General features: G+C 36.3%; 1 protein-coding gene across 36 annotated transcripts in view; it reads left to right on the top strand.

Moving 5' to 3' along the window:
* Positions 1 to 15,709, top strand: part of MYBPC1 (myosin binding protein C1) — a 101,494-nt gene that overhangs the window by 31,426 nt on the left and 54,359 nt on the right. For 21 of the 36 annotated variants that reach the window (XM_087968478.1, XM_087968471.1, XM_087968461.1 and 18 more), the window contains 5 exons: positions 1,948 to 2,025; positions 4,582 to 4,730; positions 5,371 to 5,488; positions 9,829 to 9,877; positions 14,379 to 14,435. In XM_087968478.1, coding sequence (XP_087824604.1) covers positions 1,948 to 2,025; positions 4,582 to 4,730; positions 5,371 to 5,488; positions 9,829 to 9,877; positions 14,379 to 14,435 — 451 coding nt within the window. Of the gene's footprint in view, positions 1 to 1,935; positions 2,026 to 4,581; positions 4,731 to 5,370; positions 5,489 to 9,828; positions 9,878 to 14,378; positions 14,436 to 15,709 lie in introns of all 36 variants that reach the window. The other 15 variants (XM_087968453.1, XM_087968449.1, XM_087968468.1 and 12 more) reach the window with 1 other exon arrangement.

The following is a 15,709-nucleotide window of genomic DNA, read 5'->3' as shown; positions in this document are numbered from 1 at the left end:
GAGTACATTAGTGCACAGTGGTGTTTCAAATTAGCTGGGATATAAGAAATGGATTTGGAAAAACTAAATATTGACCTTTATTCATATACCACTAATTTTGTTGTACAAGGGGAAATGACAATAAAGTAAACTATCAACTACCAGCTATCACTCTAACTCATTTTTACAGTGGAAATATTAAAACAAAATCTTTTTAAAATATTTCATAATTGGGGAACTATTTCTTATTGATTTGTTTAGCAAAATGCATTATTCTTTTAAATTGGTTATCAAATGCATTATATTCCACATAGAAGTTATGTATTCCAGCTATTTTGATGTATTATTTTTCTTCCCTCAGGATTAAACTGCGGACTAAGAATTATATAATTACTGAAGTATATAGCTGAAAGAAGGAATTTATCTCTAAAGATGAGTTCTTTCGCAGAGAAACACACATAGAGCAGCTTGGTTGTTGATGGATAAAGATTTAGTAGCAACACTTGGCAATAAAAAGTGCACATGAAGTTTTTGCCATATAGCGTAGCATACCATGCATATGATACAGATAGAAATATGATAAGGTTTGGTACATTCATCCATCTAGCCATCACTCTAGATGCAGCCATCAACATTAATTGTCCATGATCTATATAGGGAGACAAATGTTGGAAAGATAATCTGTTGCAGTACGATAAGTATAGAGTCAAGGGATTTCTCTGCTGGTTCTTGAAATTCCTCTGCAGATTTTTTTTTTTTCATTGAAATGGCTATTCCAAGTTATTCTCTTTTTCCTCATAAGATGACTCAGACTTTGATATTCACAACCCCACAAAGTTGGCCAGAAGACCATAAAACTATGACCATAAGATATACGGTGCAACCTCGGGTCACGAACACTTCTATTCGCGACCAAATCGGGTGGCGACCAAAAAATCCACTCGATTTTTGAATCAGGTCATGATTCAAAAATTGGGTGGTGAACAAAATCGGAGCAGAAAGATTCCCTTTCCATGCTGATTTCCCCTTCTGCACCATTTTTTGTATGTCCACGCATGTGTAGTCAGTCATGCTTCCAGTCACAACCAAATCAGGTTGGGACCGTAGTCCTGGAATGGATTACGGTCGCAATCTGAGGTTCCACTGTACATTAACATGATACTTTCTATAGCACTATATTCTTCATTAGATTCCAGTAGCATACATCTATCTAGACTCTAGTCCAGAGATTTATATCTTGTACATATCAAACATATGTCTATGCATGCAAAAAATTACATTAAATGTATCTTCTACTGAAAGGATGGAAGAGAGCTTTCACCAGCAGGATAATTCTTGCAGCAATTGATATGAAGGATTTTATTATGCAAAAAAAAAAAACTTAATTTTTTTTTTTCTCAGGCAAGGCCAAGGATTAGAAATTAAAAGACTTATTTACTGTTGCCCAATATTGTATAGTTAACTAATAGGGACCTGGGCATCATTCAGCACTAGCATCACCACCTCTTTTAGCTCAATAGATAGAATTTCGCTTAGCTACCTACTTGGGTATTCCCAAGACCCCACTTTCATTCCACAGTTGGGTGCAGCTTAGAACTGAGATGGGATCACCATGCTATGCGTCTTAAAACTTGAAACCCAATGAAGTATTCTGTGTTCATTCTTGAAACAATGAAGCCATTCCAATGGTAAAAACTACTGCAAAGACTGTAACTGACAGTTACAGCTCATATCACTAGTATATAATAAAACTCTACTCCATTCATAAGTGTGTGCTCTGTATGCCACTTTTCTTACTTCAGTAACCTTATCTTACCTTGAAAGAGAGTTATGGGGAGGGCATGTCTATTTTTAAGAAGTAATATTAATGCCAAAAAAACCAGAAACCTAGGTAAGCATTGCTTAGTTAATAGGTTCATTCTGATAATGGCTATTTTCCCTTGTTTTCTATACTAGTATGGTCTGCAGGAGAAGAAGGAGAAAAACAAGATTCACAGAAATCTGTTTTATTTGTTGAAAAACCAAAAGGTGGCTCAATTAGTGTAGGTAAGTGTAAAAAGAACAATTACACCTGCAACCCTGTTCATACCTATCTGGCAAAAAAGGACTTACTTCTCTGTAAACATTTATAGGATTAGGTTGCATATAGATGCATGATATGCAGAGGTGGTATTCAGCAGGTAGCGGTAGCAGAAATTTTGAGTAGTTTGGAGAACCAGTTGTGGAAATTTTGAATAGTTTAGAATACCATTTCTGACTGGCCCCAGCCCCATCTATTCTCTGCCTCCCGAGTCCCTGCTGATTGGCTGGGTCTTCTTTTGTTGCCCTGCACAGGAGAACAGAGCTGGAAAGCAGGTTAGTAGGGTGGGGAGGGAATGGGGATTTTACAGTATCCTTCCCCTGGAGTGGGGAGGGAATGGAGATTTTGCAGTATCCTTCCCCTGCCACGCCCACCAAGCCACACCCACCAAGCCACGCCATGCCCACAGAACCGGTAGTAAAAAAATTTGAATGCCACCACTGATGATATGGTTCATGATAAAGCTCATTGTGATTATGAATTAGCATTGCTCACGGACCTCTAGTCAGTGAATGTGGATGTAATGCACTCATACAATCATATACTTAGGTTGCCCAACCACAACATTGAATCAGAATCTTTTTTCCATAAATTGAAGCTATTCTTCCATGTCCTACACCCAGAATGAGAAGAACATGTCTTAATCTTCCTCAGGGTGACATCCTTTCCAGCATTGTAAGAGGACTATCATGTTTCCTCTCAGGCATATTTTCTCAAGGCTAAATTTACCATCACTTTAAATCTCTTTTTGTAGGATTGATCTTTTAATCCCTTGATTGTTTTCATTGTCATTCTCTGAACCTATACCAATTTTTCTCAATCCTTAAAGTCTGGTGTCCAGAATTTGCTGATGATCCAGCCTCAAATTGCATTCTTTGCTAGTCTCTCTAGAAAAGAGACGAGCATTTCTGTTAGTCCATGTTCAATTTGCAATCTCTTACTTCTCTAAGCCATTTTCCACAGCACAGTTATCCCATCCTATATTAGGGCATGTGGTGTGTTTTTTTTTAAGGGAAGAACTTTACATTGGTCCCTAGTCAAGTTAATGTTACTTGCTGATCATTTTCTTTTAGCCAATTAGTTTTTTTTATATCTGGACTATCTACCTGTACTTTTCCTTTGGTGTTTTTTCTTCTTTCAATATCCTTTCATTTTCAGTAAGCTTTATATGTAACCAAGTGGGCTGTTTGTGTCATAGAGGCATAGCAATCATCCAGTTTGCCTAATTGTGGCACTTCAGTGTTGTTCTGGGGCTTCTTCTACTACCTCTGGAGCAGGAGAAAGCAATAAGTGAAATCCTAAAGAAAACTTAAGAAGTGTTACAGCAGCTTCACCAACTCTTTAAAAGAATACGTTGCTTTCAAGCAGCTTCAAGTGTCCTCTTCCATCATCCCAGTTATTGGAAGTAAACACAAGGTTGAAAGTATACAAGTGAATCTTTCCCTACTTCCATTCCCTGTTCCCTAGCAATGATCTGATCCTTAGATAGGGGCTGGATATTATTTCTCCCCACCCACCCACCCCCGTTTCTCATGAAACAAACCATCCATAGTTTAATAACATTGTTTGGTTTCCTTCGGTTGAATTAATTATTTATATAAAAATAATGAAATAAATATTTTGGTATGTCAATCTCTTATTTCATTATTAAAAAGGGGTGTTTTTTAACGAAGTAAAAACAATAAAAATTTAAAGAAAAAGAAGAGATGTTAACTGTCCAATTAGTGAACCCACAACAAGGAAACACTCTCAAGAGAATTGAATTCCCAAAGTAAAACTTTATTGGATACACCATTTTGATACTGAAGAAACAAAATCAGCTCAGTTAAACAATACTTTCTCCTCCCCTGGATGATCACATTGTCCAATTATGAGATGTTCTTTTGTTATGGTAACAATCCATCTCTTTCTCAGGCACCTGCAACGGTGACCTTGATGGCTTCCATGCTCTTACAATCTCTGCATATATTCTCCACATTCTATTTCCCCATTTCCCTCCTCCAGTTCATTGGCAAGTTGACAAATATTAAGATTTGAAAGAAGCAAAGTGGTTCAATCTTGACAAACAATGAATAAACAAGGAAAAAAAGAAAAAAAAGTGAAGAAGAAGAAGAAAGAAAAATGAGATATAAAGAAGTGTCTTGTGATTTTCTTTATAGCAAATGCATTTATATTTTATTCTCCCTATATGTAGTTATAGAGGAGCTCCCTTCATTCCATATTCTGCCCTTTCTAATCATCAATCTCATAAACAACAGGTTTATGTTTTTTTCCAGCTATGGCAAAAAGTCCATAAGGGGTTTCCGTCATGACAAATGTTAGTGTCTAAGATTTTTATTGTTAGGGAATTTGTTATTCCCTAATTAAACAAGCCAATTTTGCCTTTTCTGCAAATTTCCATTGTGTGCCTTTCTGTCTTTCCAGCTTTAGAATTTGGTATTTAAATCTCATTTACATGTGTCAGATATTCCCTATTGAATAATTCTATTTTGATTTATGTTGGTTGCCTTGCTTGTTTTCAGGGCAAAATATCACATTCATAGCGAAAGTAGAAGCTCAGGATCTTCTTCGGAAACCCACTGTTAAGTGGTTTAAAGGAAAATGGATGGACTTGGCAAGCAAAGTTGGAAAGCATCTTCAGTTAAAAGAAACATTCGAGCGACAAACCAAGGTATATATAGAAAGATAACCTTTTTCAAAATATACCATTCCAAATATATTCACTTTAAAAAAATATCATTTAAGTTTTAAACCAAATTGTCATTTATAATTCTACTACTCGGCAAATGTTAGCACCACAATAAACATACCTCTAAAGAAAATAATTTAATGGTGGTGGGTGGGACCATTTATCTAAAATGACATGCTTGGAAAAATAGAAAGATGATATGGGATTTATTGATCCAAGTGATTCTTGTGATTACACAGTAATGGATTGTCTTAGGCTCAGTCCATAGGACATAGGTTCCAGGCAAACTGTGAGCTCATAAAATTGTTGGGAAATGGGGAATTCTGTGATCAAAAGGAGAAGGCATAACAGACTTGGAGTCAGAATAATTACAATGCAGTTTGGGAGACCCAAAATTGTCATGTTCTGGATGGTCAGAAGAAGGTCAAGATGGGGTTTTGGAAATCAATTATTTGCAGAAGTAGTATGGCAAAATAACAGAACTAAGAAATGTGAAAAAGAAGTAAAAAATTCAATCCATTTCATTATGTCAAAATACAAGATGCTCATAAGTAAGTGTACTTAGTTTCCAATTATTCTTGCGATTTTATATGAATAATTGCATTATACCTTTGGCTTTCAGATGTATACATTTGAGATGCAAATAATCAAAGCTAAGGACAATTATGCCGGAAATTATAGATGTGAAGTAACATATAAGGATAAAGTTGATAGCTGTTCTTTTGATCTGGAAGTTCATGGTAAGAATCTTGTTTTACATATATATATTTTAAAATGGTGAATATGTGTCCTATGTTAAGATAAAAACTTCTGTTCCCAAAACTAACCTTGAATTTATTTATTTATGCCATGTTAGATTTCAGCTCCTGTAATTCCACAAACAAAATAGATTAACTCTGTGAACAAGTGGGATTATATGAAATGAAATCTATCCCAGGCTTTGGAAAGGCTACTTTATATTTACTTAAATTTTAAATGGCCTCCAGGCTCAGCATTTTCTTCCATATTTGAAAATTATCCTTCTGTATTTTTAGCACTATTCAGAAATAATGAGCAGGAGTGTGCCATCCTGAACAACATTTTAGAACTGGAATTGAAATCTAAAAGGGTTTTTTGATTTGGCACTATGAAGTGGAGCTGAGGAAACTAAATTCAGAAAGAAAGAAAAAGAAGAGATCAAGAGACTAATAGGAGATAAAAGCATCAAGAATGGAACAGAATGTCATTTGTTAGGCCCAGTGAGGGAGTACTATATCCCTAGAGTTTTGCATCTCTATCCCCATTTCAAAGAAATGTCAGTCATATCTGGAAATAAGAATGGTATCAATTATTCTGACAATTTGGCAACTAGCTCATATCCCAAGCTTTGGGTCCTAGGATATAAAGTGTTTCTGACAAAGAATTATGAGTATACAAGACTCGTGAATTTGATCAGGGTTCTAACTGGAACATCCAGAAAATTCACAAGGAAGATCTTCTGAAAGTCTACAGGACAGACTAGAGATCCATTGGTCTCCTCTACTGCTACTGTTGCATCCCAACAACTGGTACTGAATAGCTAACTGCTCCTGAATGTGAAAGTTTCATGTAACATTTTGGCTGATATCCATGGAAAGACCTATCTATCTCCACCATCTTTTAAAGCACTCACTTTAATTCACAGTTGGCGGGAGAAAGGATTCAGAATATCTTTGAGCTGGTGAGCTCATGCTATATCCTTGAAGCAATTATTTCTGAAGCTTGCTGAAGTATTCAGTGTATATTTGGACAAAGTACAGGATGGATACCAGGGCTGACAGCTCAAGACTATAAATTTATCCTTTAGGAATGTCAAAAACAGCTTTCATCTTGACTAGAGCAAAAGCTTTTCCCGTTAGTAGATCTTCATGAAACCCCCAAAAGAAAAGGCATTAAGCCTTAAACTCCGTTGAAACCAAACTTTTCCTATCTTTGTAGACAAAAGAATGAAATAAAGGGCCATCAGATTTTGAATTATTTTAGCATAGGTATAGATTTGTTTTCAAAAAAGAAGAGCTTACCCAGACATGTAAGCAGACTTTGCCTCATTAATGCATGATGAAATCATAGTGATTTAGAACCATCAAAACACCTTAGAGGTGTCTATATTAACACATCCTATTCTACATTTTTCTAGGGGAGTGAACTGTTTTTTCCAAACAGCAGATGTTGGAAAGCGGGATCATAGGTGTTGGATAATAGAACTATCTTTGCCAAAATCATTTGGTGAAACTCCCTGTGCAAAGAAAGTCAGTTCTATCTTTTAGAAATGAAATGAGAGTTGGAGAAAGGGCCATCTTTGAATTCCCTCAGGCAGTAAACTATCTTAGGTTGTCTCTGTCTCTCAGAATCATGTGATGGCAATCAAGGAGCAGAGCAGCAGCTTTGCCGTCAGTTTGGTATCCCAGTTCGATGAAGTTTACAAACAACGATGAAAAACTTCTTAGGATATACTTTTAAGTCTCAGCTTTAACATTAAGCATAGATGGAAGATCAGAGCCTAATACTTGTCTAGCATGTTTAAATCTGCCTTAGTGGCCCTGTAAGAGAACCAGGTTGATGTAATGGTTAAGGTATCAGGCTAGAAATTGGGACGTTTTGGACATGGAGCCATCTGGGTGACTTTGGGCCAATTACACACTCTCTCTCAGCCCTCAGAAGAAGGCAATGGTAAACCTCTTCTGAAATCTCACCAAGAAAACTTCAGGGACTTTTCCAGGCAGTTGCCAGGAGGCAACACTGATGTGGAGGAACAAAAAAAAATTATCCTATGGAGATTTGCAGCATATAATGTATTTATGGATTAAACCGAGTCCATCCAAGATCAAAGGATTTAGAACCTCAGAAGGCCACAACTCCTGGACTTTTGCTGACCATATGGCTGTCAATAACATCTAGGCAGGCCTTCCAAATATCCAAGACTTCCAGCAGTTGGCAGCAAACCCAGAGAGTTGTTCACTCTAGCAACACAAGTCTACCAGATTACCAAGGTCAGCATCTTCATTAATCTGTCAAGTCATCAGGGAATGGACGTTAATGGAATGTCCAGCAGCTGACAGCTAACCAGACAAACCACAACCTCTGGCTCAATTCAGAAGCAGGTTGGCAGATAGCCAACCTTTTGGCAGACATAAGCTTCTGTAAATGGCTTTGTCTAATTACGTGCCTAATCAAACACAAGGTGAACCTGACCTCTGTGTTTACCAATGTAGTCAGATGTTTTACTGACTTCTAAAGACATTTTTTTTTCAATCAGTATGAAGAATTTAAGGGATATCCAGATTATAGGAACACTTTATGATTTATTTTAGATGTTCTGATTGTATAAGCTTATGCTCTATTTTTAGCTCACCGTTATTTTGGCTATAATATGTTTAATTAATTAAATAAAATCTTTACAACAGATATGTAATCCATGATATGCTTTTATTTGCGGAACCCATTTTTCTTGGAGAGTAGAATGGGAAATATCCATTTCTCCCATAATTCTCTGGGCACTTTTCAGAATTTGCTCCAAGGGCAAATTCTTCCAGAGCACATTTAAAAGGGCCTTCAGATGAGGGAAAGGAAGAGAGAAACTTTTCATGGAAGTCTGCTTGTACAATGTTGGGTTGAATCCCTTTTACTTTTACATCATTCTACTTTGTTTCTGGTTATCTAAAAATTCATTATCTTTAGAAAACAACTGCAACAATACAGGTAGTCCTCGGCTTACGACCACAGTTGGGTCCAACATTTTTGTTGCTAAGTGCCACCGTTGTTAAGTGAATCACTGCAGTTAAGTCAGTAGAATGGTTGTTTAGTGAATCTGGCCTCCCCGTTGACTTTGCTTGTCAGAAGGTCGCAAAAGGTGATCACATGACCCCGGGACACTGCAACCGTCATAAAAATGAGTCAATGGCTAGCCATCTGTATTTTGATCATGTGACCACTGGGACGATGCAATGGTTGTGTCAAAAACTGTCATAAGTCCCTTTTTTCAGTGGTGTTGTAATGCTGAACAGTCACTAAATGAACCGTTGTAATTTGAGGATTACATATACAGATACTCCTCAACTTACAACTGTTCATTTAGTGGCCATTCAAAGTTACAACAGTGCTGAAAAAAGGGACTTATGCCCATTTTCCACAGGTAGATCACGTGATCAAAATTCTGATCCTTGGCAGCTGGTTCATATTTATGACTGCTGCTGCATCCCAAGGTCACGTGATGCCCTTTTGCGACCTTTTGACAAGCAAAGTCAATGGAGAAGCCAGATTCAATTAAACAACCAGGTTGCCAACTTACCAACTGCAGTGATTCACTTAAAAACCAAGGCAAGACAGGCCATTCCATGGAGCAAAACTCACTTAACAAATTTCTCACTTAACAACAGAAATTTTGGGCTCAATTGTGGTCATAAGTCAAGGACTACATATATATATATATAATCACAAACCAAATCACTGCAAGATGAAATTCTTCATCAAAGGTTATTGATTATGTTCTATCACGCAACTGCAGTGCAGGCTAGTAGCGTTTTGTTTAAAACTTTCTATTGTAGGGCTGAGAGAGAATAACTGACTCCAAATCACCTGGATGGTTTCTATGCCTACCGAAGACTACAACCTTTGTCTCTCTATTGTTAGTCTTGCACTTTAATCAGGGGACCACACATTCTTATTTATCTCTCTGACTTGCTCTCTCTTTGCCTCTTCCCTACATAATTTCCTTGATTATTATATTTGATTATATTGCAGATACAGGTTTGCAAAATTGCTTTCACTTTATGAAGGATCTCTTTTATTATTTTTAATATTTATCATTTCAGGTAAACCGTTCTTAATAATGAATTTCAAAGAAGTTTATAATACTGCCAAGAGTTAGATCCTTTTGTCACTTGCCAATAGGATTCTGTTCGCCTGTGTGGATACATGATTACTTGAGCTGTACACAGCATTGACTGAACATACCACATTCTAAATCAAATAAATGTCATATATCACACAGTCACTCTCTGCCCAGGTTTTAACCTTGAAAAATGTCAAAAATTTAAACTTTATTTTTTATTTTATTTTTTAGAAACAGGACCTACGCAGTCATTAGATATCCGGTCTGCATTCAAAAGAAGGTAATTTTAAATGATCTTGAAAACTCCTTCAGTAAAAGGTATTGAAAACATCACACAAGTTACACTCTCTTTTAACACCCTTTGCAGGAAGTAGATTCAAACAAAGCTAAAATCGGTGGCTACTCTGATTGTCCCCTACAAAACCCTTTACCTGACCTTTTTGTTCCAAAATTGGTCACCTTAATTTTAGGTAGAGATCACTACTTCTCTGTTGCTAATATTAGCAGAGAGACATTGTCTGGAGCAGGAAAATTGGAAAGAATTAAAGTCCCCATCACTACAACTTTCAGGAACTCTGCAAAATTCTCTACTGCAATTTGGCAGCAGGAATGCTGCTGTGAGGAAGAAGTTTGTAATTATGGACATGTGGGTTTGTCTGGATGTTTGCTTTTTGTCTGAGAAATGGGAAAGGCTCCAACATCTTAAGCAACTTCCAATTCTTCACGAAGCAATTGAAAAACATGAACTATAAGATCAGATCAAACAGCATGTATGGTAATATAACTCAGAGCTTTAAAATGTTACTGGTGCCTTCTGTAATTATCTGACTGTGAGTTCCACAACTTTTATAGATTTAGGGTGAGAAATTTAGGGGATCTGCTCCAGATATAGAAAGTCCCTATAATCCCCTTTCCTTTGATGTTTTCCACTTCATTGAGTGGCCTCCAGTGAGGCCAGATACTTACACACAGATTGCTACTAAGCCAAGAAAGCAAGAAAAACCCATTCGTTCTGCCAACTAATTTTATATGGTCTCCTTTGACCAACCTTACCTAGATAGACTGGTCACCTTGAACATATTAAATAAAAAAAGAACTGGTGACAAGAGTGTAAATCACTTGTGGAGCTTACATTTCCTTCACTTAAGAAGCAGTTGAGAGAAGTTCTTCAGATCCTGACCAGCTGCTACCCGTTAGAACAGATTGTGAGATTTAACCTTACAGACATCTTAATTAAATGTAAAGTAAAAAACAATCAAGACTCTGACTTGTGAAATGACCTTTTATGGATTAAGATCACTTAGATGCACCACATATAAGGCACCACTTGTCTCAGAATTATTCAGACTTAATAGCTTTTTAAAAATCTGTTGCCACAAAGAAGACGTATTATTTTTATATATAAAATCACATTAAAATTGCAATTAAATGCAAGTTATATGTTCTAGTTCTCTTAGATGGGGAGGAATAGCACAGAGATGGGGAAGAAGGGAAAGCTAAATATTATGAATATTTGAACAAACTAATCTTTCCTTAAAATTCCTGATTACATTTTCTATATAGTATTTTGCAGTTTTTCAAAGTATTGTTACTTTTGGACTATTTTTTAAAAAATTCTGTTCAGTCATGTCTGATTCTTGGAAACTGCCTGGGCAAATCCCTGCACTTTTCTTAGCCAGGTTTTTCAGAAGTTATTTGCCATTGCCTCCTTCTTGGGGCTGAGAGAAAGTTATTGGCCCAAGGTCATCCAGTTGGCTTTGTGCCTAAGGTGCAGTGGTGGGATTCAAAAAAATTTACTACCAGTTCTATGGGCATGGCTTGGTGGGTGTAGCAGAAGAAGGATACTGTAAAATCTCTAGTCAGAGGTGGTATTTGCCGGGTCTCCAAGCTACTCAAAATTTCCACTGCCGGTTCTCCAGAACTGGTCAGAACCTGCTGAATACCACCTCTGCTAAGGTGGAACTAGAACTCACAACCTCCTGATTTCTAGCCTCATGACTTCACCACTATTCCAAACTGGCTCTCAGGTATTGGACCACGAGTCTCTTGTTATTAAATACATTTGAGCAGCTGAATCCTTTGTTGACTATAACTATATTCTATCCAACTCCATGAAGACCTCCTGGCTCCTTTACTCAGTCAGAAGGACTCATACATCTTCAGACATTCAAGCATTTAATTCTGCATGAACTTGAAGCGTCTCTATTTCTTTTTCTGTCCAATATTCAGGTTCTAAGACAAGGATCGTAAGGTTCTAAGAAGATGACTTTGAGGAAAATATTCTGAAACCATTACAAAAACAAAAAGTTTAAACGCAGGCCTTGAATCCTAGAAAGGAGAAAGTTATGTATCAAGAAGAGACTCAGCCTGGCTTTTCCCTGATTCCTTGTGATATAAGAGGGAGGGAAGGGAAAACACAATCAGACTTGTATACATTCTTTGAACATAGCCTATCTCAAGAAAGCATAGTTCTAGTTCTCTTAGAATAGAATAGAATAGAATAGAATAGAATAGAATAGAATAGAATAGAATAGAATAGAATAGAATAGAATAACAGAGTTGGAAGGGATCTTGGAGGTCTTCTAGTCCAACCCCCTGCTTAGGCAGGAAACTGTTTTCTGATCTAGACAATCTCAAAGGACAATCTCAAAGGACTGATTGGCATTCATTTTTAATAGGGCAGTGCAGTTGAAAAAAATGCTTTTATAAAATATAAAAAGAGCTTTTATACCCAGCCTCCCAAAAATGATTAATGATATCCTCAACACCATATTAACTTTTCCTATTTTTTTAAAATAAGCAGATATATAAAATTCTGTTTAAGGAAAGTACAAATTGTGATGTCAATTTTTTAAAAAGACATATCTACTCAATTTCATTTGTTCTCCATCTAGCATTATTTCTAGTGACTTTGAGGTTTGATGTTGGAATTGATGTGGTGGAAGAGAAATAAACAGATATCAGAAAAATTGCAGGTTACCTGTACATTGGTACAAAGGAATAGAAAGTTTTAGCTGTGTGATTGATTGATTATATGCCTTCAAGTCAATGTTGACTTTTAGCAACCACATAAATACATTTTCTCCTTGACAATCTATCGCTTACCTGGCTTTCAGATCTTCCAAGGATGTCTCCATTGCTGCTGTTACTAAGCCCACCCATTTTATCATTGGTTTTCCTCTTCCTTTTTCTTTCACTTTCCCAGCATTAGAGCCTTCTCCAGAGAGCTAAGTCTTCATGTGAAATAGAATAGCCTGGTCATTTGTGTCTCAAGTTAGAACTCTGGGTTGATCTATTTGTTTGTTTGTTTTTGGATTGTCCATGGTATTCTCAACACCAGATCTCAAAAGTGTCAACACTTTTTCTATGCTGCTTCTTCAAAGTCCAACTTCACTTCCATAGAAGGTCACTGTGAATACCATTGCCTGCATTATTCTGAACTTTGCAGACATAGACATATCCTGGCATCTGAATGCCTTTTCCATGGTCTTCATGGTTGTTCTGCCAAGTACTAGCCTGTGTTTATTTCTTGACTGCTTATTCATTTACTGTTGATGTTTGGTCCTAAAAGCTTCAATATCTTCTCTGTCAATTCTAAGTATGGCTGTTGTTGTACCTGTTGTCATTAGTTTGGTCCTCTTTAAATTTAATTACTATCTTCTTTAAATTTAATTACTATTTTCACTGTGATTTTTATTGCTAGAGCTTGCCAATCCTTTGCATTTTCAGCTATCTGAGTAGTGTCATTAGTAAAATGCAGATTATTAACATTTATTCCTCCAGTTTTAAAACCACACTCAACTTTTTCCAATCCAGCTTCCTTAATATATATTCCATGTATAGGTTGAATAAATATATTTAAGGGAAGAGAGCATAAGGCCTTTTCTTTTCCTATAGCCATGCAATAGGAAGAGATAATTCCCTATTCCCACACAGACAAAAACAACAACAACCTAGCTCCCCCTCCCCCTTTTTTAAATTATACACTGGTTTACATTTTTTCCCAGTCATTGGCTAAAGAGGTAAGCCTGCTGGTTTCAAGCTCTTGAATTCAGTGCCAAAGCAATCCTTAGAGAAGCAAAACACATTAAACCCTATTTATAAATATTTCAGTGATAGTGTTAATGCTCAATATGTTCTAAACATGCATTTCTCTATTTTTAACTATCTTTCCCTATGGCTTCCCATCTTTAAAATCATGCAGCACATAATGCATGCGGGATAGGATCTCAGATTCTCAGGTTCTCCTTGCTAACTAGTTTAAAAAGAAACTTAACTTATTTCATAGAAATTTTGCATTGTTTTGTACAGCACAAATAATAATGCAAGTATTTGATTTACACTTAAAGCTGAGTTCAGCATAAGCCCTTTATTTTATTTATTGATGCATTTTTAGGTATGCACACTGGAAGCTGTTAAAAGAAAGCCCTGTGTGCTAACTCACCTTAAAAACACGTTTGTGTTACACAAACACATAACACATTGGGGCAAATTTATGATTCTATTTACAAGAATTTGCCTGAACAGGTATAACCTGGAGCAATGCAAATCTTTGTGTTCATGTTTCACAAGTGCTTGTTACAGAAATTGTAAATCCTGTGAAAAAGAATACAAGTTTGTGTTGACATAATATTTTTCCTTGTGTGTTTGCATATATATTGCATTGGGAGGGCAGCTAGGATATATGCAACATGTGTTGTTTGACTTTCTGCATATTAAATGAAGACTTGATCTTTTTTTGTTTGTTTGTTTTTGTTTGTTTGTTTGTTTATTAATAACAGTGGTGAAGGACAAGAGGATGCAGGAGAACTTGACTTTAGTGGTCTCCTGAAACGTAGGTGAGAACCAAGCAATGGAGAAATGTTTATTCAAAATGGTTAAGTTCGTGCACAGAAAATGTCAGGTGTAGAGTTAATACATTCAGAAAATGTTATAACTTTTTCCTTATTTTACAAAAGCTGAGTTCTCAAAAGAATAACGCATGCTTAAATTTAAGTCAGCACATTGACAAGAAACGAGTGAAATCCTAGAATATAATGCTATTTCTTACAGTTGATACCATATTATGCTTTAATAATAACATTGAAGTATCTCAGATAAGTTAAAGTATAACATTGGATGAGGGTTCTTTGTGTTTTGTCTTGCATGCTTCCCCCCACCTCCCCCGTACGTGGAATGAGAAATTCAAACAAATGATCCTGGTATGGAATTTTTATTTTAAAGAAAATTAAGCTGCTCTTGAGAATTCGCTTTCTGCTATAATGCTACAAAATGATTTACTGTATTCTAATTGTAAATGCTTCCATGGTGTGACTGTAAACTTAAGCATCTCTCTGGAATTTGAGAAGGTATTATAAAACAAGATGGAGGGAAACATTTTTTTTAAAAAATTAAAATAATCCAAGAAGATGTCAGCTGTACTTAAAATCCTGAGCTATGATTAACAATATGAACAAGTCTTCAGACATTTGTTTGTATTTTTATAGTTCTATATGGTTTTGGTTTTCCACACCTTATTCTCCTCAATAGGCTACAAAAACAATAATAGTTAAGGTTCAAGACTGAGATCCCATTTCAAATTTACCCATCTACATGGTGAAAGTGGTACATATAGTTTCCTACAACGTTTCCTTTGTTAATAAAGGAGAGTACTTGTAGTATTAACATCAGACCAAAAATCAAGTAAACAATAACCCAATCAAGGAATTGCCAAAGAAGCCAATAGCAAACAGCCCAAACAAAGAAGCTCCATGACAATTTTGACCAACATTGACAGGGCAAACCATTAGAACATAAACTGAGACCAAACTCCATTCCTTAGTAGCATTGATAATGTTACCTAATTTTGGTAATGAAAGCCTGCAAGAAAACATCCAAGCTCAGAGACCACCAAGGATCCTTCATTTCTTTTATTTTCTTTCTAATGGGATTAGCAATAGAAATAGCACTTAGACATTTATACTGCTTCATTCTGCTTTACAGGACTCTTTAAGTGGTTTACAGAGTCAGCATATTTCCCCCAACAATCTGGGTCCTCATTTTACCGACTTTGGAAGGATGGAAGGCTGAGTCAACCTTCAGCCAGTCAGGATTGAAGGAATCAAACTTCTAG

Source organism: Notechis scutatus, chromosome 6, assembly GCF_049901735.1.
Source record: "Notechis scutatus isolate UNSWTSFEM ecotype Mainland chromosome 6, rNotScu1.2, whole genome shotgun sequence".
Taxonomy (NCBI): Eukaryota; Metazoa; Chordata; class Lepidosauria; order Squamata; family Elapidae; genus Notechis; species Notechis scutatus.
The sequence above is the reverse complement of the archived record's forward strand: the minus strand, read 5'-3'. Positions and strand labels throughout refer to the sequence as shown.